General features: G+C 39.4%; 1 protein-coding gene across 1 annotated transcript in view; it reads right to left on the reverse strand.

Annotated features, from left to right (window-relative positions):
- Nucleotides 1–24,497, reverse strand: part of LOC126260841 (papilin) — a 267,981-nt gene that overhangs the window by 80,023 nt on the left and 163,461 nt on the right. The window contains exon 27 of the mRNA XM_049958243.1: nucleotides 15,335–15,760. Within this exon, the coding sequence (XP_049814200.1) occupies nucleotides 15,335–15,760 (426 nt within the window). The remainder of the gene's footprint in view (nucleotides 1–15,334; nucleotides 15,761–24,497) is intronic.

The following is a 24,497-nucleotide window of genomic DNA, read 5'->3' on the forward strand; positions in this document are numbered from 1 at the left end:
GCACGTGTTGACAATTGTGAAAATTACCGAACTATCAGTTTAATAAGCCACGGCTGCAAAATACTAACGCGAATTCTTTACAGACGAATGGAAAAACTAGTAGAAGCCGACCTCGGGGATGATCAGTTTGGATTCCGTAGAAATACTGGAACACGTGAGGCAATACTGACCTTACGACTTATCTTAGAAGAAAGATTAAGGAAAGGCAAACCTACGTTTCTAGCACTTGTAGACTTAGAGAAAGCTTTTGACAATGTTAACTGGAATACTCTCTTTCAAATTCTAAAGGTGGCAGGGGTAAAATACAGGGAGCGAAAGGCTATTTACAATTTGTGCAGAAACCAGATGGCAGTTATAAGAGTCGAGGGACATGAAAGGGAAGCAGTGGTTGGGAAGGGAGTAAGACAGGGTTGTAGCCTCTCCCCGATGTTATTCAATCTGTATATTGAGCAAGCAGTAAAGGAAACAAAAGAAAAATTCGGAGTAGGTATTAAAATCCATGGAGAAGAAATAAAAACTTTGAGGTTTGCCGATGACATTGTAATTCTGTCAGAGACAGCAAAGGACTTGGAAGAGCAGTTGAACGGAATGGATGGTGTCTTGAAGGGAGGATATAAGATGAACATCAACAAAAGGAAAACGAGGATAATGGAATGTAGTCGAATTAAGTCGGGTGATGTTGAGGGTATTAGATTAGGAAATGAGACACTTAAAGTAGTAAAGGAGTTTTGCTATTTGGGGAGCAAAATAACTGATGATGGTCGAAGTAGAGAGGATATAAAATGTAGACTGGCAATGGCAAGGAAAACGTTTCTCAAGAAGAGAAATGTGTTAACATCGAGTATAGATTTAAGTGTCAGGAAGTCATTTCTGAAAGTATTTGTATGGAGTGTAGCCATGTATGGAAGTGAAACATGGACGATAAATACTTTGGACAAGAAGAGAATAGAAGCTTTTGAAATGTGGTGCTACAGAATGCTGAAGATTAGATGGGTAGATCACATAACTAATGAGGAGGTAGTGAATAGAATTGGGGAGCAGAGGAGTTTGTGGCATAACTTGACATGAAGAAGGGGGGTAGGACATGTTCTGAGGCATCAAGGGATCACAAATTTAGCATTGTAGGGCAGGGTGGACGGTAAAAATCGTAGAGGGGGACCAACAGATGAATACACTAAGCAGATTCAGAAGGATGTTGTTCGCACCAAGTACTGGGAGATGAAGAAACTTGCACAGGATAGAGTAGCATGGAAAGCTGCATCAAACCAGTCTCAGGACTGAAGACCACCACAACAACAACAACAACAACAACAACAACAACAATGATGGAATTTGGGGATGCAGTTGTATTGTCATGCTGTAACCACTCTCAAGTACAAATCCAAAACCAAGGTCATCAATGAAGTACAACACTTAGCACTGAAAGCATGTTTATTATGAACACCATCTTACAGGCAGAGCAGAACTGAACTCCTGGACAAAGAATGCTGCTATTTATCCAATGCCTCCACCACCTCTCAGGGAAAGGAAAAAAAATGTTATCAGGTGTTTTTCTCTCAAGAAAATGTTTTAAAACTTGGTTATTATGCATGTTTTACAGGGTCAAAACTGGAACTTTTTTATGGCAACTTATAAGTTGCCATTCATCTTCCAAATTATTAAAAGTACTCCATACCTCCACATCTAGCCCCCTCCCCTCTGATTTGGGCACTATCAATGCTAGCCAGTGGTGCTAACCATGCTATCATGGTGCCTGCACCAGAACTTCATGATCATTGAGCAGGTTTTCAGCTTCCTTGAACCTCGATCTGCACCTCATGACTGTAGTAGGTCTTTATATGGAGGACATGGACAACATCCATATTCTTTTGTCATCTTGATGAAGGGTCATAATCCTCAACTTCATATGTAACATCTGACAAACAATGACGGATATGATATGGCCCAAAGTAGTGTGTTAGTAACTTTCAAACAGTCTTACTCTCTGCACAGTCCTAGACTATATCTCACTGGTTGGTGTTTGAAGCTATGGCATTCTCGGTCTCTCTTCTGGCCATCCAGGGTCTGTAAGCAAGCCAGTGCATTGCTACTTTGGTAGTGGTGATGAAGTGTTTCACACAGTCGTACTGAGTAATGTCCAGTTGAAATGTGAATAATGCATCCATTGTTGTCTCTGCCTCATGACTGTGGAGCAGAAAGAACAGTGTGAATCCTGCAGTGTCTTACTTCGCAGTGTTGTATGCGAATGTAACAACAGGTGGTATTACATTCCAGTCTCTCTTTTTGATATCAGCATACATCAAGAGCATACATGCCAATGTCTTATTAAAGCATTCTCTGAGGCCATTTTTCTGTGGATGGTAGGCAATTGTCATCCTGTGAGTGATGCCATAACATGAAATCACTTCTGATATCATCTTCACTGGAGAACTTTTGCAATTCCTGGAGATTTAGCAGTCAGCACAGCTTTGGTGTCGGTGTACTGGGTGAGATAGCCTGTGCAGATTATAATCTATGAATTCCCTTTCGTTGTGTTTGGAACCCCCCCCCCCCCCCCTCAAGATGTCAGTTCTAGTTTGGTGGAATGGCATTGATGTAGGCAGAACTGGTACCACATGCCTCAGAGGTAACTGCAGAATGTGCTTCTGTGACTGGCATTCCTTACAGTGACTCACATAGTGTCTACGGAATTGGTAGAGATCCAGCCAATGATAACATGCATCTCATTCTGTGCAGAGTCTTCAAAAATCCCAGGTGACCAGATGCTAAAATGCCATGGCAATACTTCAGAATAGCGGGCTGTAGAAGAGCTGACATGATGAGCAACTATTTCTCCCCATTGGATCACAGTTCTTGTATAATGCTCAGTTTATTAACTTAAATTCTCCTTTCGATACTCCCTCCTTCTTCAAGGCTTCTATGGTTTTCAGCAATGCTGCATCTTCCCTCTGTTCAGCAGCCATATCATTTAGTGCTGCAATGACAGATTTCATCCACAAAAGGATTCCTTGAAAAGCAGGTGGTGTCCTTGTGTTTGCCTCTGTATTTGTGTTCCATTTTGATGTCATACTCCTTAAGCCTCAGTGCCCATCCAGCAAGTCAAACCAATAGATCCTTCAGGCTAGTCAGCATAGAGAATGGGGGGTCTGTCACAACAGTGAACAGTTTGCCAAATAAATATGGCCAGAATCTGTTATGGCTTGGCCCAAACAACTGCAAGGTACTCTTTCTCAGTGGTAGAATAGATCATCACTGGCTTAGAGAGTGCTATGGAGGCATAAGTTATCATCTTTTGAGCACCTTCCTCAGTTGGAACCTGAACTGCACCTGTACTTTATCTGCTAGATGTGGAGTTCTGTCTCAGCATTTTTGTCATACACTGCTAGGACTGGAGAAGATTTTAGTGCCTCATTAAGAATAAAGACAGCTCTTCCTTGTGCCTCAATCCAGGAAAGTTTGGCACCTCTCTGTTGTAGTTCTTGCAATGGTACAGAAGTCCAGCAGTATGAGCACATTTTGAGCAAACTTCCTTTATCATGAATATGCTGAGGAGTTAGAAAATTTATTCCTGCTCTTATTTTCTCTGGTTCAGGATGAACACCACTGGTATTCATTACATGCTGAAAGATTTTTATTTCTTGGAGAGCAAAGAGAAACTTTTTCAGATTCAAGTTGAGGCTTGCTGCTTGAATACACTTCAAGATGGTTAGCTTAGATGTTCTTCAAATGTCTCTGAAAAAATGTCAGTAACATCCAGAGAGCAAAGACATGTCACCCATTTAATGTATTGCAGTAGATTGCCCCTCATGCTTTTGAAGGTGGATGGAGTGATACACGGTCAAAATGCCATGACCTTGAACACAAGGATATCATCAAGTGTTATGAGGGTAGTATTTTTTCTGTCATTGTCATCAACCTCAATTTGCCAGTAGCCTAGTACCCAGACAAGTTTGCTGTCAGTGACAACATTAATGAGATTTCCTGGTATCTTGGTGACTGTCATTCATGGAAGATTTCCATCTGTGATGGCATCACCTCCAAACATGTTTGCCTCGCTCAGTTTTCCAGAATTCGGCGGGTAGATGAGTGGCTCAAACCTCTATATGACAACAGGGAATGGCTATGGCTTGTTAGGAAATAACACGTCCAGGGTGCAGTGATAGGGTTCATATCACAGGTCAGCTGTAATCATCTGCAATTGAGTGGCATGAACAGAACTGTTGTGATGGTTGACATCTGGCAGTGTAGTAGTTGTTGAAAACACACTTGCTCTCTGCACAGTAAAGTACAACAGATAGTACATGGTAAAAATGGAAGTGAGCATTTGGCATCATTGGCTGGGAGGCCACTTGCAGGGCAGGTCCGGCCGCCTTGGTGCAGGACTTATTACATTCGACGCCACATTGGGCAACCTGCACGCCAGATGGGGATGAAATGATGATGGAGACAGCACAACACCCAGTCCCTGAGCGGAGAAAAACTCCGACCCAGCAGGGAATCAAACCCAGGCACGTAGGATGGCAATCTGTCACGCTGACCACTGAGCTATTGGGGTGGACAGTATGTGGTGGAAACACACCACTTTGCTGACCTCTATCCTTCAAATATCTTTTTTTCTGTGGGGCATTAAACTTGGCATTTGAATTGGAAATAACTCTATTTCTGAGGTGCTGAATTGCCATTTGACAACTGCAGCATAAGTTCGTTGAGTCCATTCTTACTGGTATGTTCAACTGGTGGCGAAGATTGGTGCTAAACATCAATTTCTTCTTCAATCTTCTCTAGCACTTCCTGACTTATGGGGTCGACATTCATTTCTGTTATCTATTGCTTACTCTGGTTCCCTTAAAATGGTCTCTTCTCTCACTATCTCGTTTATGATAGAGGCAAGGTCAAGGTTGTCTTCTGCAGTTGCCATAGGGACCACATTTGGGAGTTGGCCACACTTCTTTCATTCAACTCGTTTCTGTTGCATTTCATTAATGCACTAGTACCACTTATTCTTTGTTTGTTGTAAAATCCTTTACCAGAAGAGCTTGGTACAAGTCTTCCGTGATCCCAGTCATCAAATGTGAAATTTTGTCAGTTTCTGTCATTTTTGGATTCACAATGTGGTATAGTGCCAAAAGGTTCTGTGTGTTGAATTGTGTTGTTTCCTCATGACACTGGGCTCTGTTTTTCAATTGTTCCTATTCAAAGTGGGCTCACTATTGATTGTCCCAGCTATCAAGTTTCTGTTTGATGTTCTTGGACCATTGCTGTGCTGTGCCATCCAAGTAAAACTACACATTTGTCAAACACTTCATGTCACCCGCCCCACTGTATTTGACGACTCAGTGGACTCAATTAACCATTTTGTTGTTTCCTGACTAGCTTCTCAGAAAAACACTGATGGATGCCTGTGTGCACCTAACTTATTGCTGGTCTGGAATCCATTGGTATCCTGAATATATAGAACTTGGGAATAAATATACTGCATGTACTCTAGTTCCTGTCAGTATAGGTGACACCTTTTGCATTGCCTAATTGGAGCCACAGTGCTTCAGATATTTTGATGTACCTGGTGTTTTCACTGAACAATGTCACATCATAACCACACTCAAGAACCAATCCAAAATCAGTCATCAATGAAGTACAACACTTAGCAGTGAAAGCATGTTTATTACAAACATCAACTTACAGCAAGAACAGAACTGAGCTCCTGGACAGAGTGTGCTGCTATTTATACAAACACTGATTACTCCAGAATACACAAACACACGAAGTTTTGAGAACCTTTCAAAAATGACAAACACTAAATAACAAATATTTGCTGGTTGGCAAGTCTGAAATGGCAATCTGCAGTACACTAGCCAACAACACCAACAGCTATGCCACACTACATGCACTACAGCTGGTGGCAGTAGGTTAAGTTGAAATTAAAAATAAATTTGCCTTTTGACTGCAAAAATGATCTTCAGTTTCTTTTTATTGTGTCATGATTGATTTCATGGCCACCAGATCTATGCTCAGATGCAGCTCGTCACATTAAAACAACCTTTTCTACAAAAATTACATTATGCCATTGCATATACTACACAACAACATTACTTGTTGACTATGTGTTACAAATTCCTTGAGCTCTTCCGAGCTCAGTAAATGTTCTTATGCTTAAGTCAAACTGCAGTTAAAGTAATAATTTCACATGATCATAGACAAAAACATTACTACAATGAAATTAACTAACATAAACATGCTACGTGTTGACTAATAATGTTGGCAACCAGTTTACACCTTGAATTAAGAATCATCTGTAATGAGGGTCTGTATGTCATACTCCATGATCATCATGCATTTTTTGTACCAATACCTTATGATAAAATAGGTTGACATTTTATTCTAAAATTTACTGAAACATAACAAAATATTACTCTATACTCCATGGGATAGACAGCCCTGGACTAAAATTAGGTATATTATTCATCTGTCAGTACATAATATGGTGAAAAACAGGTACTAAAATTAACAGAACAGTTATGTTTAATATATGATGTATTATTTGTTGTGACATGCATTAAATCTATTTCATATTAAGTTTTATGCACTTATAATACACAAATGAAACTCAGGAAGACACTGCCACATAAACTGATAAAGTATCATATGGAGGTATTACAGATACTCCCAAGGATTAACACACTGGTGCCTCAAAATGGGAGGGATCACATTTGGTAACCACTGTACATACTACATTTTACACCAAATCTTCAATCCACGGGCTGTCTGACAAAACCTGCCTGTCCTCAAAACATATTTACCAGACAACATAATAGTGGAATAAGATTATATAATCGTGTTTTGCATGAGTGTTTAGGATTCATTTTCTTATTGTCATATATAAACTGTCCCCCACATGAACCATGGACCTTGCCGTTGGTGGGGAGGCTTGCGTGCCTCAGCGATACAGATAGCCGTACCGTAGGTACAACCACAACGGAGGGGTATCTGTTGAGAGGCCAGACAAACGTGTGGTTCCTGAAGAGGGGCAGCAGCCTTTTCAGTAGTTGCAAGGGCAACAGTGCGGATGATTGACTGATCTGGCCTTGTAACAATAACCAAAACGGCCTTGCTGTGCTAGTACTGCGAACGGCTGAAAGCAAGGGGAAACTACGGCCGTAATTTTTCCTGAGGGCATGCAGCTTTACTGTATGATTAAATGATGATGGCGTCCTCTTGGGTAAAATATTCCGGAGGTAAAATAGTCCCCCATTCGGATCTCCGGGCGGCGACTACTCAAGAGGATGTCGTTATCAGGAGAAAGAAAACTGGCGTTCTATGCATCGGAACGTGGAATGTCAGGTCCCTTAATTGGGCAGGTAGGTTAGAAAATTTGAAAAGGGAAATGGGTAGGTTAAAGTTAGATATAGTGGGAATTAGTGAAGTTCGGTGGCAGGAGGAACAAGACTTCTGGTCAGGTGACTACAGGGTTATAAACACAAAGTCAAATAGGGGTAATGCAGGAGTAGGTTTAATAATGAATAGGAAAATAGGAACGCGAGTAAGCTACTACAAACAGCTTAGTGAACGCATTATTGTGGCCAAGATAGATACAAAGCCCACACCTACTACAGTAGTACAAGTTTATATGCCAACTAGCTCTGCAGATTACGAAGAAATTGAAGAAATGTACGATGAAATAAAAGAAATTATTCAGATAGTGAAGGGAGACGAAAATTTAATAGTCATGGGTGACTGGAATTCGAGTGTAGGAAAAGGGAGAGAAGGAAACGTACTAGGTGAATATGGATTGGGGCTAAGAAATGAAAGTGGAAGCCGCCTGGTAGAATTTTGCACAGAGCACAACTTAATCATAGCTAACACTTGGTTTAAGACTCAAAAGAAGGTTGTATACATGGAAGAACCCTGGAGATACTAAAAGGCATCAGATAGATTATATAATGGTAAGACAGAGATTTAGGAACCAGGTTTTAAATTGTAAGACATTTCCAGGGGCAGATGTGGACTCTGACCACAATCTATTGGTTATGACCTGTAGATTAAAACTGAAGAAACTGCAAAAAGGTGGGAATTTAAGGAGATGGGACCTGGATAAACTGAAAGAATCAGAGGTTCTACAGAGTTTCAGGGAGAGCATAAGGGAACAATTGACAGGAATGGGGGAAAGAAATACAGTAGAAGAAGAATGGGTAGCTTTGAGGGATGAAGTAGTGAAGGCAGCAGAGGATCAAATAGGTAAAAAGACGAGGGCTAGTAGAAATCCTTGGGTAACAGAAGAAATATTGAATTTAATTGATGAAAGGAGAAAATATAAAAATTCAGTAAATGAAGCAGGCAAAAAGGAATACAAACGTCTCAAAAATGAGATCGACAGGAAGTGCAAAATGGCTAAGCAGGGATGGCTAGAGGACAAATGTAAGGATGTAGAGGCTTATCTTACTAGGGGTAAGATAGATACTGCCTACAGGAAAATTAAAGAGACCTTTGGAGATAAGAGAACCACTTGTATGAATATCAAGAGCTCAGATGGAAACCCAGTTCTAAGCAAAGAAGGGAAAGCACGAAGGTGGAAGGAGTATATAGAGGGTCTATACAAGGGCGATGTACTTGAGGACAATATTATGGAAATGGAAGAGGATGTAGATGAAGATGAAATGGGAGATACGATATTGCGTGAAGAGTTTGACAGAGCACTGAAAGACCTGAATCGAAACAAGGCCCCCGGAGTAGACAACATTCCATTGGAACTACTGGCGGCCTTGGGAGAGCCAGTCCTGACAAAACTCTACCATCTGGTGAGCGAGATGTATGAAACAGGTGAAATACCCTCAGACTTCAAGAAGAATATAATAATTCCAATCCCAAAGAAAGCAGGTGTTGACAGATGTGAAAATTACCGAACTATTAGTTTAATAAGCCACTGCTGCAAAATACTAACGCGAATTCTTTACAGACGAATGGAAAAACTAGTAGAAGCCGACCTCGGGGATGATCAGTTTGGATTCTGTAGAAATACTGGAACACGTGAGGCAATACTGACCTTACGACTTATCTTAGAAGAAAGATTAAGGAAAGGCAAACCTACGTTTCTAGCACTTGTAGACTTAGAGAAAGCTTTTGACAATGTTAACTGGAATACTCTCTTTCAAATTCTAAAGGTGGCAGGGGTAAAATACAGGGAGCGAAAGGCTATTTACAATTTGTGCAGAAACCAGATGGCAGTTATAAGAGTCGAGGGACATGAAAGGGAAGCAGTGGTTGGGAAGGGAGTAAGACAGGGTTGTAGCCTCTCCCCGATGTTATTCAATCTGTATATTGAGCAAGCAGTAAAGGAAACAAAAGAAAAATTCGGAGTAGGTATTAAAATCCATGGAGAAGAAATAAAAACTTTGAGGTTTGCCGATGACATTGTAATTCTGTCAGAGACAGCAAAGGACTTGGAAGAGCAGTTGAACTGAATGGATGGTGTCTTGAAGGGAGGATATAAGATGAACATCAACAAAAGCAAAACGAGGATAATGGAATGTAGTCGAATTAAGTCGGGTGATGTTGAGGGTATTAGATTAGGAAATGAGACACTTAAAGTAGTAAAGGAGTTTTGCTATTTGGGGAGCAAAATAACTGATGATGGTCGAAGTAGAGAGGATATAAAATGTAGACTGGCAATGGCAAGGAAAGCGTTTCTCAAGAAGAGAAATGTGTTAACATCGAGCATAGATTTAAGTGTCAGGAAGTCATTTCTGAAAGTATTTGTATGGAGTGTAGCCATGTATGGAAGTGAAACATGGACGGTAAATAGTTTGGACAAGAAGAGAATAGAAGCTTTTGAAATGTGGTGCTACAGAAGAATGCTGAAGATTAGATGGGTAGATCACATAACTAATGAGGAGGTACTGAATAGGATTGGGGAGAAGAGGAATTTGTGGCACAACTTGACCAGAAGAAGGGATCGGTTGGTAGGACATGTTCTGAGGCATCAAGGGATCACCAATTTAGTATTGGAGGGCAGCGTGGAGGGTAAAAATGTTAGGGGGAGACCAAGAGATGAATACACTAAGCAGATTCAGAAGGATGTAGGTTGCAGTAGGTACTGGGAGATGAAGAAGCTTGCACAGGATAGAGTAGCATGGAGAGCTGCATCAAACCAGTCTCAGGACTGAAGACCACAACAACAACAACATATAAACTGTTGATGTGAGAGTGGCTCCTCAACACCAATTCACAACATCTGTCAATGACTTTTCATTCAAGCTGTGTCCTTTCTATCACGGAACGTTCAACCAAGTAACATATTTCACTTGATACCACATATGATCAATCATATTTGCATGACCAATGTTTTGTGTGAGTGATGTTTTCAGAGTCGATCCCAGTTGGTATGGAGGAGATTTCTTATTTCCTTATCTGTCACTTACACTTATGAGCCAATACATTATGACTACCTGCTTAGTAGGGAGTTGGTCCACCTTTCGAATGCAACACGGCAGTGATTCTGGAAATGCAGTGATACTGCACGGCATAGTTTCAACAAGCCCTTGTTAGGTTACCAGATGTACACGGCACCAGATATTTATGCACATGTCATGTAGTTGCTTTAAATTTTGGGCTGGTGGTTTGTGAGTGCAAAGCTAGTGCCCTGTAGCAGCCCAGATGTGTTCCATAGTGTTCAGATCAGGCAAATCTGGTGGCCAATACATCCACAGTACCATGCTCTTCAAGCAATTATAGCACAATTCTGGTCTTGTGATGCAGACAGTTATTCGGCTAGAAGATGCTATTGGCACAAGGGAAGGCACCAAGCATGAAGGAATGCAGGTGGCTCACGTTACTGTTCATGTAGTTTTCTGTTGTTTTTGATTACTACCATAGGCCCCATGGAAGGCCAGGTGAATGTCACCCGTAGCATAATACTGCCCCCATCAACCTGCATCCAAGACATGGTGCCAGTTTCTAGCGGCCACTCACCTTGATGGCAGCATATACTGACATGTCCATTGACCTGGTGTGACCCAGAAATGTGACTTATCTAACAAGATGACACAATTCTGTTGATCCACACTCCAATCTTGATGATCTTACGTCAATTACATATGCAACTGATGATAGGTCAACATTGGAATACATAAGAGTCATTGCAGAACTCCATGTTCAGTGGTGTAAAAACATTTATGCCTGCACCAACATTGTACTCCATCACCAGATCTGACACAGATTCTGCTTTCCAGAGTGGGCAAGCCTGTGATGTGGCATGGATACCCAACAAATTGTTGCCTAACTGTGGATTCATCATCCTTCAACCACCTTCCACAAATGCTCTTGTGAACAGTTGACCAGCTTCACCATTTCTGGGATGCTCATTCACAGACATTGGGCCACAATCTTCTGCCCCTTGTCAAAGTCACTTATGTCAGTGGACATCCCCATTTGCAGCCATTATTACTGCTAGTATGATTCCCCACTTGTTTCTGCTCCACTAGAATGATGTTCTTTTTATATAATTCCCTTATCATATACATGCCACAACACCATGAGGTGGCATTCAATCCTATGTTAAGTAGCGATCATTACTTTTTGGCATATTAGTATATATCCATATATGTCATATCCCTTCCCCCATGAACCATGGACCTTGCCGTTGGTGGGGAGGCTTGCGTGCCTCAGCGATACAGATGGCCGTACCGTAGGTGCAACTACAACGGAGGGGTATCTGTTGAGAGGCCAGACAAACATGTGGTTCCTGAAGAGGGGCAGCAGCCTTTTCAGTAGTTGCAGGGGCAACAGTCTGGCTGATTGACTGATCTGGCCTTGTAACATTAACCAAAACGGCCTTGCTGTGCTGGTACTGCGAACGGCTGAAAGCAAGGGGAAACTACAGCCGTAATTTTTCCCCAGGACATGCAGCTTTACTGTATGATTAAATGATGATGGCGTCCTCTTGGGTAAAATATTCCGGAGGTAAAATAGTCCCCCATTCGGATCTCCGGGCGGGGACTACTCAAGAGGACGTCGTTATCAGGAGAAAGAAAACTGGCATTCTACGGATCGGAGCGTGGAATGTCAGATCCCTTAGGTTAGAAAATTTAAAAAGGGAAATGGATAAGTTAAAGTTACATATAGTGGGAATTAGTGAAGTTCGGTGGCAGGAGGAACAAGACTTTTGGTCAGGTGATTACAGGGTTATAAATACAAAATCAAATAGGGGTAATGCAGGAGTAGGTTTAATAATGAATAAAAAAATAGGAGTGCGGGTTAGCTACTACAAACAGCATAGTGAACGCATTATTGTTGCCAAGATAGACACAAAGCCCATGCCTACTACAGTAGTACAAGTTTATATGCCAACTAGCTCTGCAGATGATGAAGAAATTGATGAAATGTATGACGAGATAAAAGAAATTATTCAGGTAGTGAAGGGAGACGAAAATTTAATAGTCATGGGTGACTGGAATTCGTCAGTAGGAAAAGGGAGAGAAGGAAACATAGTAGGTGAATATGGATTGGGGGGAAGAAATGAAAGAGGAAGCCGCCTTGTAGAATTTTGCACAGAGCATAACTTAATCATAGCTAACACTTGGTTCAAGAATCATAAAAGAAGGTTGTATACCTGGAAGAATCCTGGAGATACTAATAGGTATCAGATAGATTATATAATGGTAAGACAGAGATTTAGGAACCAGGTTTTAAATTGCAAGACATTTCCAGGGGCAGATGTGGATTCTGACCACAATCTATTGGTTATGAACTGCAGATTGAAACTGAAGAAACTGCAAAAAGGTGGGAATTTAAGGAGATGGGACCTGGATAAACTGAAAGAACCAGAGGTTATAGAGAGTTTCAGGGAGAGCATAAGGGAACAATTGACAGGAATGGGGGAAAGAAATACAGTAGAAGAAGAATGGGTAGCTCTGAGGGATGAAGTAGTGAAGGCAGCAGAGGATCAAGTAGGTAAAAAGACGAGGGCTAATAGAAATCCTTGGGTAACAGAAGAAATATTGAATTTAATTGATGAAAGGAGAAAATATAAAAATGCAGTAAATGAAGCAGGCAAAAGGGAATACAAACGTCTCAAAAATGAGATCGACAGAAAGTGCAAAATGGCTAAGCAGGGATGGCTAGAGGACAAATGTAAGGATGTAGAGGCTTGTCTCACTGGGGTAAGATAGATACTGCCTACAGGAAAATTAAAGAGACCTTTGGAGAGAAGAGAACCACTTGTATGAATATCAAGAGCTCAGCTGGCAACCCAGTTCTAAGCAAAGAAGGGAAAGCACGAAGGTGGAAGGAGTATATAGAGGGTTTATACAAGGGCGATGTACTTGAGGACAATATTATGGAAATGGAAGAGGATGTAGATGAAGATGAAATGGGAGATACGATATTGCGTGAAGAATTTGACAGAGCACTGAAAGACCTGAGTCGAAACAAGGCCCCCGGAGTAGACAACATTCCATTAGAACTACTGACAGCCTTGGGAGAGCCAGTCCTGACAAAACTCTAGCACCTGGTGAGCAAGATGTATGAGACAGGCAAAATACCCTCAGACTTTAGGAAGAATATAATAATTCCAATCCCAAAGAAAGCACGTGTTGACAATTGTGAAAATTACCGAACTATCAGTTTAATAAGCCACGGCTGCAAAATACTAACGCGAATTCTTTACAGACGAATGGAAAAACTAGTAGAAGCCGACCTCGGGGATGATCAGTTTGGATTCCGTAGAAATACTGGAACACGTGAGGCAATACTGACCTTACGACTTATCTTAGAAGAAAGATTAAGGAAAGGCAAACCTACGTTTCTAGCACTTGTAGACTTAGAGAAAGCTTTTGACAATGTTAACTGGAATACTCTCTTTCAAATTCTAAAGGTGGCAGGGGTAAAATACAGGGAGCGAAAGGCTATTTACAATTTGTGCAGAAACCAGATGGCAGTTATAAGAGTCGAGGGACATGAAAGGGAAGCAGTGGTTGGGAAGGGAGTAAGACAGGGTTGTAGCCTCTCCCCGATGTTATTCAATCTGTATATTGAGCAAGCAGTAAAGGAAACAAAAGAAAAATTCGGAGTAGGTATTAAAATCCATGGAGAAGAAATAAAAACTTTGAGGTTTGCCGATGACATTGTAATTCTGTCAGAGACAGCAAAGGACTTGGAAGAGCAGTTGAACGGAATGGATGGTGTCTTGAAGGGAGGATATAAGATGAACATCAACAAAAGGAAAACGAGGATAATGGAATGTAGTCGAATTAAGTCGGGTGATGTTGAGGGTATTAGATTAGGAAATGAGACACTTAAAGTAGTAAAGGAGTTTTGCTATTTGGGGAGCAAAATAACTGATGATGGTCGAAGTAGAGAGGATATAAAATGTAGACTGGCAATGGCAAGGAAAACGTTTCTCAAGAAGAGAAATGTGTTAACATCGAGTATAGATTTAAGTGTCAGGAAGTCATTTCTGAAAGTATTTGTATGGAGTGTAGCCATGTATGGAAGTGAAACATGGACGATAAATACTTTGGACAAGAAGAGAATAGAAGCTTTTGAAATGTGGTGCTACAGAATGCTGAAGATTAGATGGGTAGATCACATAACTAATGAGGAGGTAGTGAATAGAATTGGGGAGCAGAGGAGTTTGTGGCATAACTTGACATGAAGAAGGGGGGTAGGACATGTTCTGAGGCATCAAGGGATCACAAATTTAGCATTGGAGGGCAGCGTGGAGGGTAAAAATCGTAGAGGGAGACCAAGAGATCAATACACTAAGCAGATTCAGAAGGATGTAGGTTGCAGTAGGTACTGGGAGATGAAGAAGCTTGCACAGGATAGAGTAGCATGGAGAGCTGCATCAAACCAGTCTCAGGACTGAAGACCACAACAACAACAACATGTCATATCCTGCTCACTGACTGTGTGTATACACAAAATTCACAAATTGCAAGCAAAAACAAGTTTCAAATATTTCCTGGTTGCTTCATCATGCCCTATACCTAAGTAAGTTGTAGAATTATCAGAATATGAATTACAACAACTTTCAGTCATACTATGTGCTTTGACATGCCACAATTAAAATCAAATGGAATTAGCTGAGTTGTTCAAAATCATGCTTAAATCAAGGCACAATATCCTTCATATGACTAAATAAAATACATTATCAATGGTGTTCTCTAATGTGAAGAGAATAGCTGATGCAATAAAAATGTAAATATATATGTTGTTTCGAAGCTGAGATCCTTTGAAGACAGACATCAACTAACACACTGCCCATAAGACTTAATTTTTCATTTAATTATATTATTTGAAACTTTACTATCATTTATTTGTCCCAAAGTGTAAGTGCACTGACCTTGTCCTTTAAATGCTCCACACTGCCTCTCACACTGTTCTTCTGATTGGAATCTGTTGGCATTTCCTCCACAACCACCATATGCAAATGATCCACATCTTCCAGAGCGCTCGTCATAATACCATGACACAACTGAGTCTTGACAGGGACCAGGATCTACTGGTGCACTGCAGATATCTGTGCTTTCTATCTCATTCATCCTATCATCCTGGGTGGTTAGTAGCAAAGCGCTCACATCAGGGGCAGAAGTTGTAAAGTGATACCTCTTACAGTACTGTTCACACTGCTGTTTGTCATCAAATTTATTTTTGTTGCCTTGGCATCCACCATAGTCAAATTCATAGCATGAATCAGTCATTCTATCATAATACCACTGAGGAATGCTTCCACTGCAGGGTCCAACAACCCTAGGAAGATTGCAAATATCTGCAACAAGAAAAAAAATTTCATAGTCTATGTACATTTTTCTATAATGCCAATTTATTCAGCAAACATTTTCTGCAACAAGACCACAAATATACAGTTTAATTTTCTTTTTAAATAAAATTATAAGAAATGAAGATTTTGTTTTTATCGACTCTGAAGCACATTGATATTGCCTTATTTGCTTATATGTTGAGCAGCAATTGCAGCACTCTGAAGGAGACGATACATCCTGCTTGTACATGAAGACTTTAATAATTTCTAATTAACTAACAAGGGGATGAAAAAAAGTTTGTGATGTGGAACCTGAGGTGTAAAAGAGAGAATAAAGAGAAAAGGAAATGTTGCAATCACACTTTATGGATTACTTTTTTATCTATTTGTGATTGCAAATTACACAGTGCTGCAAATCTTTGTAATTTCTTCACATTATTATTTCTCATTCTTGCTATGTTTACTGTTTTGCTCTCTTCTCACTTGGAATTCTAAATGACTTACCATACTGAGCAGAAGTCATATAAACCTAAATTTAATGGGATGTTTATTGGTCCCTGTAGATTTCCTGAAAATTCTAACAATCAGATGACTGCTGCAGTACATAGTTCAGACAATTTTGAACAGTCATGTTTTTAAGAGGCCATTGTTGTTCAAGCAACATGTGCACATGTCAAGGCTCAGAATATGGGTGAAAAGGAGGAACAGTTAATACCAATTATAGTTTGTTGAAAAGCTGACTTTTCAGTGACAAAAGACAACTGAAATGATACGGCATGTGGGCAAGTCAGAACTGGATCAAACAAGCATTCATGATTGTGTAAAGGGACACCCTCCTCTAACATTACCTTTATTCAACAGAAGTAATTGATACCAAAAATATTTTCAAATCTTGTATGGGTTAATATTATCTCAGCTGTTTTCCTAAAGGAATTTCATATGATTTTGTTTATGATGTATTATATTTCAGGCTAAAACATATAAAAAGAAATTGATTTATTTTTTGTTGTCACAATCGATATGTATTAGCTCTATATGTACAGTTAAAATTACTCTTCTTTTAGAAACATTTGAAATTACGAAACATTTGGCACAATGAAAATTCCTATTATTAATTATGCAATGTGATGATAATTATTAAATTTATTTCTGAATTCATTTATAAAATAATAACATAAATTGGTGAATTCCATTTGTTAAGGAAGTTTGTAAACTGCTTGGAATATTGTTACTACCGCAGGATGAGTTACTAGTGGGCATGCTTCTGATATGATCGGACAATTCTGGCAATAACAATGTAATTTTCGATTTAAAAGTGGAGATTGTAAGGACAGTGTGATGTTGAAAAATGTGCCAAAATAAAAATCAAGATAAAAATAAGGAAATCTTCAATAGTTATCATGTCATTTGAAACATACAAAATCAAAAATTTCAGCCTCAAGAAACAACCCATAGACGAGAAGAACTGGAGCCAACTACTTGAAAAGAACATAATTAAAGAAAGTTATTTGTACATCTTACTCCTCTTGAAGTTTATTAAAAGAAATTTATTACAAAATGAGTGAATACAAACAAATGATGTGAGGGAGGGTAAGATTACAACTGGTGGCATCATCTGGGATCAACTGACTAATAATGAACTTTTGTCTGTTACAGAAGAAGGGACAGTGATTTGTGTCATTTGCATTTTATTTATAAATGGGTTTCCAATCACTCAAAGAAAGAAGACTGAGAGCGGCCCAACAATGTCATACCAATGGTGACGAGATACTACCAACAATGACGGACCGGATCAATTGAAAGAGGACTTTACAACTATGATGAGGGACATCAAAAAAGGAAAGGTAAGTACAGACTATTTGTAAAATTAATTTTTTTGTGGGCTTGTGTGATTGTTAACAAGATGAACAGAGATGAGGGTAGCAGTGATGTAGAAGTAAAAGCTGTGGAATCCAGTCAGGACATTTTTGAACCAAGTGAAAGTGTAGTCAGCAAAGAAACAGTAAAAACAGATATTCTACAGTTAATTTTGGCAAAACTAGAGGAAATGAAGACAGATAACAATAGCAAATTTAGTGCAGTTAATGATCAGTTAACCGAAAAATTTACTCCACTACAAGGACAATTAAATGACCTGAAAACTGAAAACAATAATAAAATGGATAGGGTGCAACAGCAATAGATCAACTTAGTAATCAGGTTTCCGAGCTAAAAAATGGGTTGTTGGACGGATTAAAAAGCATGAATGAAAAAGTTGATGTCTTAGAAAATAAATATACTGTTTTGGAAAATGAGTCTATTGCCGAATCTATAAGACAAACTAAGAATATTAATTATGTCAGAATTGAACAGAAGGCCGTAACGGAAAAAATGGAGCAGGACTTTAGTAGCTTAGATCAAAAAATGTTAAATGTTGAAAACAATATGCAAACTAATGCAAATGCTTTAGATCAACAAATGTCAGCAGTTCAGGAAAACTGCATTCACAAAAATCTATATTCAAACAATTGTATTGCATGGTCCAACTTTCCTAACAAAAGTTTTCCATCAAACAATTTACATCCAGTGGATTTTCTGCACCATTGTACAGATAGTTTTGTCAGGCATCAGTGACAATCAAAAAATTAAATTTATTAAAAGATGTCTTGAAGGTGAAACTCTGTCTGGGTACATTTAAATTCAAATCAGTGGGAAACATATCAAAGTTTCAAAAAAAGTTTTTTAAATAAATTTTGGTCAGAAGCTTAACAGGGGAGAATTACAAGGGAATTTCTGAATGGTCGTAATTATAGGAATAGGGATGCTACTCTGAAAGAGTTTTGTATGAATCAACTTACGAAATTAACACACCCTGACAAATCATTTGACAAAATGGCATTGATTGATGCACTTACAAGGAGATTACCAGGAAGGGTCAAGAAAGTCTGTAAACTGTTTGGAATATTGTTAGTACTGCAGAATGTGTTAGTAGTGGGCATGACTCTCATGTGATCGGAAGTGTTTTTAATTTTGGTAATAACAATGTAATTTTTTATTTAAAAGTGGAGATTGTAAAGACGATGTGATACTGAAAAATCAAGATAAAAACAGGCAAATTTTCAGTAGTTATCATGTCATTTGGAATCTACAATATCAAAAATTTCAGCCTCAAGAATAACACCTTAAACATGAAGAACTGGACCCAACTACAAGAAAAGAAGATAAGTAAAGAAGTTATTTGTACATCTTACTCCTCTAGAAGCTTATTAAAAGAAATTTATTATGAAATGAGTGAAAATCAACAAATGATGTGAGGCATGGTAAAATCACAAGTGGCATAGATGTTTCTGCGAGGACTGAGAAAAAGAGAAGTATGAAAAAACATTATGGCTAACCAACAACAGCTTGGACCAACAAGAATGTAACAACCATTGCTAAACGGGTTAAAGGTAGCTGAAAAGTTATATCTCAGATGATAGAAGGATGTCAAACGTCCTTAAAACAGTGACTTCATAGAGTTTGCCATGAAGATTGAATGAGCTGAAGCTGATACAAAAGCAAGTAGATGGTGAAACTGTGTCTTGTCAAGACCTGTTAACCACAATTAAAACTTTTTAGACAAGGTTATTTCTAGAGATAAAATCCAGAAAAGGTTTGGGGTGGTGGTGTAGGTGGGAGGAGGGGGGGGGGGAGGATTTTCAGAGTACTGAATGGATCAGTGAAATCATTCCTGAGGTTGAAAAAAAAACACTTTGCAAAAATGAAGGGCATAGGCAATGTTGGTCACATTTTTAATGATATCACTGGCATTTTTCACAATTAATTCATGCCTGCAGAAAGAACAGTAGATAAGAAATTCTAGCAGAAAATTTGTCAGTAGCTTACAGTCTTGTGGTTAGTGTTGCTGGCCTCGATCATAGGACCCGGGTTCAATTCCTGGCCAAGTCTAGGATTTCTTCCACTCATAACTAGGTGTGTGTGTGTTGTCCTTATGACCATTTCATCACTGATGCAAGTCACTGGTGGTGGTGGTGGTGCTGGTGGGGGGTGGGGGGGGTGGGGGGGGGGGGGGCTTACACCAGGTAGCCAATAGCCAATAGTGTGATATGCACATTATCAGAAAATACTGCAGCACTTTCTAACTTAAATCCAACATGTATGCTTGGATCTCTTTAGGTACCATTGTTTTCTCCTGCTGCATGACACTGCCCTCACTTTTAGACAGCAATGAATCACCTGTTTCTGCTGAAAAGCAAGTTGCAACTTTCCACCATCTACTTTATTCTCAAGATCTGCCAAGATTGAATAATTTTATTTTCTCTTCCCAAAACTAAAAATGCACCCATAAGAGTTCAACATTCAGTTGTGTAGTTCCATAAAGTTGTCACCGAGCAACTCAGAACATTCTGAAAGACTTTGATGAGACAATTGAAATATAATGTATCATGTCAAATGAAACCTATTTTGAATAAATAAACAGTTAAAACTTGTACAACTCTGATTTTGAATTTACCATCATAGTTTGGAAACTTATGGACTGCACTCTGTACAAGAACAAAATTATCACAAACTAACACATTAACATTTTGATTGCTACAGATGCTCTCACTGCATTCCGTGCTGAGTGCTGCTTTGTTGTTGCCTTATACTGGTACCTACACGGAGAGACCACACTGTGGCAGCTACCTGTGTAGTGGTTTTGCTGCATGGTCTGGCTTGCTTGGCTGAATATTACTGGAAAGCTGGGTGTGATGACTTCTTGTGCTGTTCTAAGTTTCACACATTCGATGCAAAATAAATACAGCTATTCTGACAACTTAATTTTTTCACTTCAAAGCTTTTCAAGAAATGAATTACTGCATACACATAGGTTATGTCAATATTGTTTCATGCCTACAAATTACATCTTTCCTGTAGTTTTTCATAGGATTTTAGAAGTATATGATGAAAGTGATGGGTCACTGTGGATTCACCTCACTGCCTTAGTGTTCTTTCCTAGTTACTCTTCTATAATATCTGCTGTCCTCCACATATTTGTAACTGTAAAACACCAAGGAAAGGATGAATCAATCTGTGGTATCACTCTAATACATCACCATTCTTCGGGAACTACAATAATAACTTCTTTGCTCCAAGTTTGTTATTATGTCTGGTGAGATGTCTTTGACAAATTCATGTCCAATTTGCTTCATATATGATAACGAACTGAACACTTTGCCACAAGAGGACAGACTGCCAAGTGATACAATGTGAAGTGGTATGATGCAATTACGCTGTCCTACTATGTTTATCAGTGCAGGCACATTTCACACACCATCGGCGATGTGCTTGGGTGGACCTGCTGGCTGCTATGAAATACCTATCATCCAATTTTAAGAAAACTATTCAATGAAAACATTTGCTTCTTACCAGTCTTACAGCCTGATATATTCACTCAGTACAGGACAGACTTTATTTTTTTTATTCATCATAGCTACTGTGCTTATCAAATTAAGAGAAGCATCACACACAATTTAAGAATTTTGCATAAATAAAAACATATTGCTTAGATTTTGTGTATGGTTCATTTTAGCTCATACATTGCTGTGTATGAAATGTAGCTAACATATTAAATTGTATTTAAAGCTGAGAGCAGAGTGATATCTATTACCATTGGTTTTTATAGCTAAGGGAGGGTTGCACACTGAATGGCCAGTATTTTGCCCATGTGCAACATGAATCATGTGGACATCATATGTGTTGTATTTCATAAACAGTTCAAGATATCAAAACAAGGTTTTCTACTAATGATAGCACACAAGGAGGTGCATATTTTTTCATGTGATTAATGCTCGAACTTTTTTATCTATTGAGATATGGAAGTAACTATAGCTTTTTCAATGAAACAATGTACTTCTCTTAAGAGCATTTAATATCTCATCAAAAAAGAATACTGTGGCATTGTACACATTAATATTTATGGTTTTCTATGTGGCCTACTTGGGTTTGATAGAAACCTGTTTTTTATTATGTCACAAGATGTTATCACTAAGTAACTACATGTTTTAATTATTTCGGTTTCCATCGATACCTTTTGTTTATTTACAACCTTTAGAATGCTTTATAGCTGCATGAAATGATGTCAGCTTTCCAGCTAGTGTCTCAATCAATGCTATTAAAATGGTCTTTATACATGCCTGTCACCATCTTTATGATTTCTTCCTCTGTACAATCACAATGGTGTGCTTTTTTTTTGTTGTCAAAAATGAAGACAAAAACAGCAACACAAATAAGTTCACAGCAGTAAACGCACACAGGTTGAATATTGGAAAGCTACTGAGCACTCATGGTGGAAATGCTGCTACCTGGCCACTCTACCTGGTCAATAAGTGCCTCACACATTAATACTTCCAGAGCACTCAGAGGGGGAGGAGAGGGGGAGGGGTGAGGGAGGGGGGGAAAGGGGGGATGATGACAGCCTGTTGTAACATGTCGGGCGTACATATGCAGTGGCAAGTGAGCACGCGTATACATGTCTAGAGCAGCTGATGAAATGAATATCAGTGTGTGTAAATGCATCCAGAGCACCTGGGGATGTAGCAGTATTAAAACATATCTAGTGCAGTCGAAGTTTTAAGTAAAAATAGATTAGCCATGAAATGATAAGGTTTTTTTGACAATCAGCCTACAAAATTAACTTATCCGCACCTCCAGCTACATTTGGCATCCCATATGGTACATACACAAAAAAGAAATGAAAGAGAAAGAGAGAGAGCGAGAAGGGGAGGAGGGAGGGAGGGAGAGGGAGAGAGGGAGAGAGGGGGAGGGAGGGAGAGAGAGAGAGAGAGAGTGGGGAGGGGGGGGATATTTGTGACACCCTTTCCTTCCCCTTTCCTCACACACACAGTAGCAACATGTAGACAATACGAGGGTGAGTCAAATGAAAACCATAAATTTGTAATATCAAATCGAAATTTCACGCCGTTATCCTGTAAGTTAGTAAGCATGCTACAAACAGCGTGCAGAATGGCCTGTAGGTGACAGAATAGTGCAGATGTACACATACCGTCGTAGTATCAGTATAAAGATGGCCGCCCCACTTGCACCTTGCACTAGGGAAGAACAGCATTCTGTTATTCGGTTTTTGTCTAGTGAAGGTGTGAAACCTATTGAAATTTGTCGACGAATGAAGGTTCAGTACAGTGACGCATGTTTGTCACAGCAGCAAGTTTACAAATGGAGTAGGAAGTTCCCAAATGGTGTGACTTCAGTGGAAGATGCTCCTCATCCAGGACAGGCACAACAAGTTGTGACTCCACAGAACATTGCAGCAGTTGAAGCCATAGTGAAGGAAAACCGCCAAGTGACACTGAATGACATTGCAGTATGTTTACAGATTAGTCATGGGTCAGCACACCACATTGTGCATGATGTGCTCCAGTTTCACAAAGTGTCTGCAAGATGGGTGCCACAGCAGCTGACTCCTGAAATGAGAGAATGACGTGTTGATGCTTGTGAAGAACTTCTTTGGTGCTTTGAACGAGAAGGTGGTGGCTTCCTTGCAAGACTCGTTACTGGGGACGAAACCTGGGTTCACTCCCATCAACTGGAAATGAAGAGAGCGAGCAAGGAATGGCGCCATTCCTCATCACCAAAACCAAGGAAGTTTCCAAAAGAACCATCAGCAGGGAAGGTTATGCTGACTCTCTTTTGTGACGAAAAGGCGTCATTTTGGAGCTTTACATGCCTAGAGGGACCACTGTCACCAGTGCATCATACACAGATCCCCTTAAAATATCATCTGCAGATTGCAATCTAATCAAACTGACTTGGATTGCTGTCAGCAGGTGTCCTTTTGCAACATGACAATGCAAGGCGCACACTGCCCGTACTACAGTTGCAACAATCACAGACCTGCATTTTGAATGTCTTCCTCATCCATCATACTCACCAGACCTTGCCCCAAGTGATTTGCATATGTTTGGACCACTCAAAGACGCAATGGGAGGAAAAACGTCCCGTTCTGATGAAGAGGTACGCCATGTGGTGCATGAGTGGTTGCGCGGACTACCAAAAGAATTTTTTTCTAAAGGAATTTATAGACTTTGTAAGTGCTGGAGGACTTGCATTGAGCATGGGGGAGATTATGTTGAAAAGTGATACAGCTTTGTACCACTTCTGCATAATAAACAATATTTAAAAAATATATTTAAGGTTTTTATTTGACTCACCCTCGTATAATGTAACAAAGGCATTTGCATGTAAAATGTAGTGTTTTTCATACAGGAACATTCAATACTTTGTTTAACTATTGGTTAACCATAACATTTAAAGGAGGTAGACTAATTTGCAAGTACTGCAACAAATACTTTTAGAAATATAAAAAATAACTATTCCTAAATTCAGAACTGTTAGTTCCTTTCTATCTTTCTTTCCTACCTGATGTGAAATCAACAGTTCCTAAAGCTACATACAGATTTTTTTTCTATTTATAAATATGTCTATTGGCAGTACTTTCAATATTGTCTGTTGAAGGTAAGTACTGGCCAGCCACTCTGAATGCTTGTAAGTTTACCTTTTTATTGGTGAATTTTTCTTTTTTATAAAATATTAGTTGCTCCTTTTTCAGTACATCTTCATTTTGGACAAATTAGAACCCTTATGAGGTAGTCTAACTTCTGTTATAGCCATTTTTCCTCACTGTATTGTGTTATTGAAAAATCTGGAAATGCATTCTGAAATCATGCCTTATTATTATTGTTTCATCATGAGACCTGGAGGTTACTGA

The sequence above is a fragment of the Schistocerca nitens genome, chromosome 5, assembly GCF_023898315.1.
Source record: "Schistocerca nitens isolate TAMUIC-IGC-003100 chromosome 5, iqSchNite1.1, whole genome shotgun sequence".
NCBI classification, from domain to species: Eukaryota; Metazoa; Arthropoda; class Insecta; order Orthoptera; family Acrididae; genus Schistocerca; species Schistocerca nitens.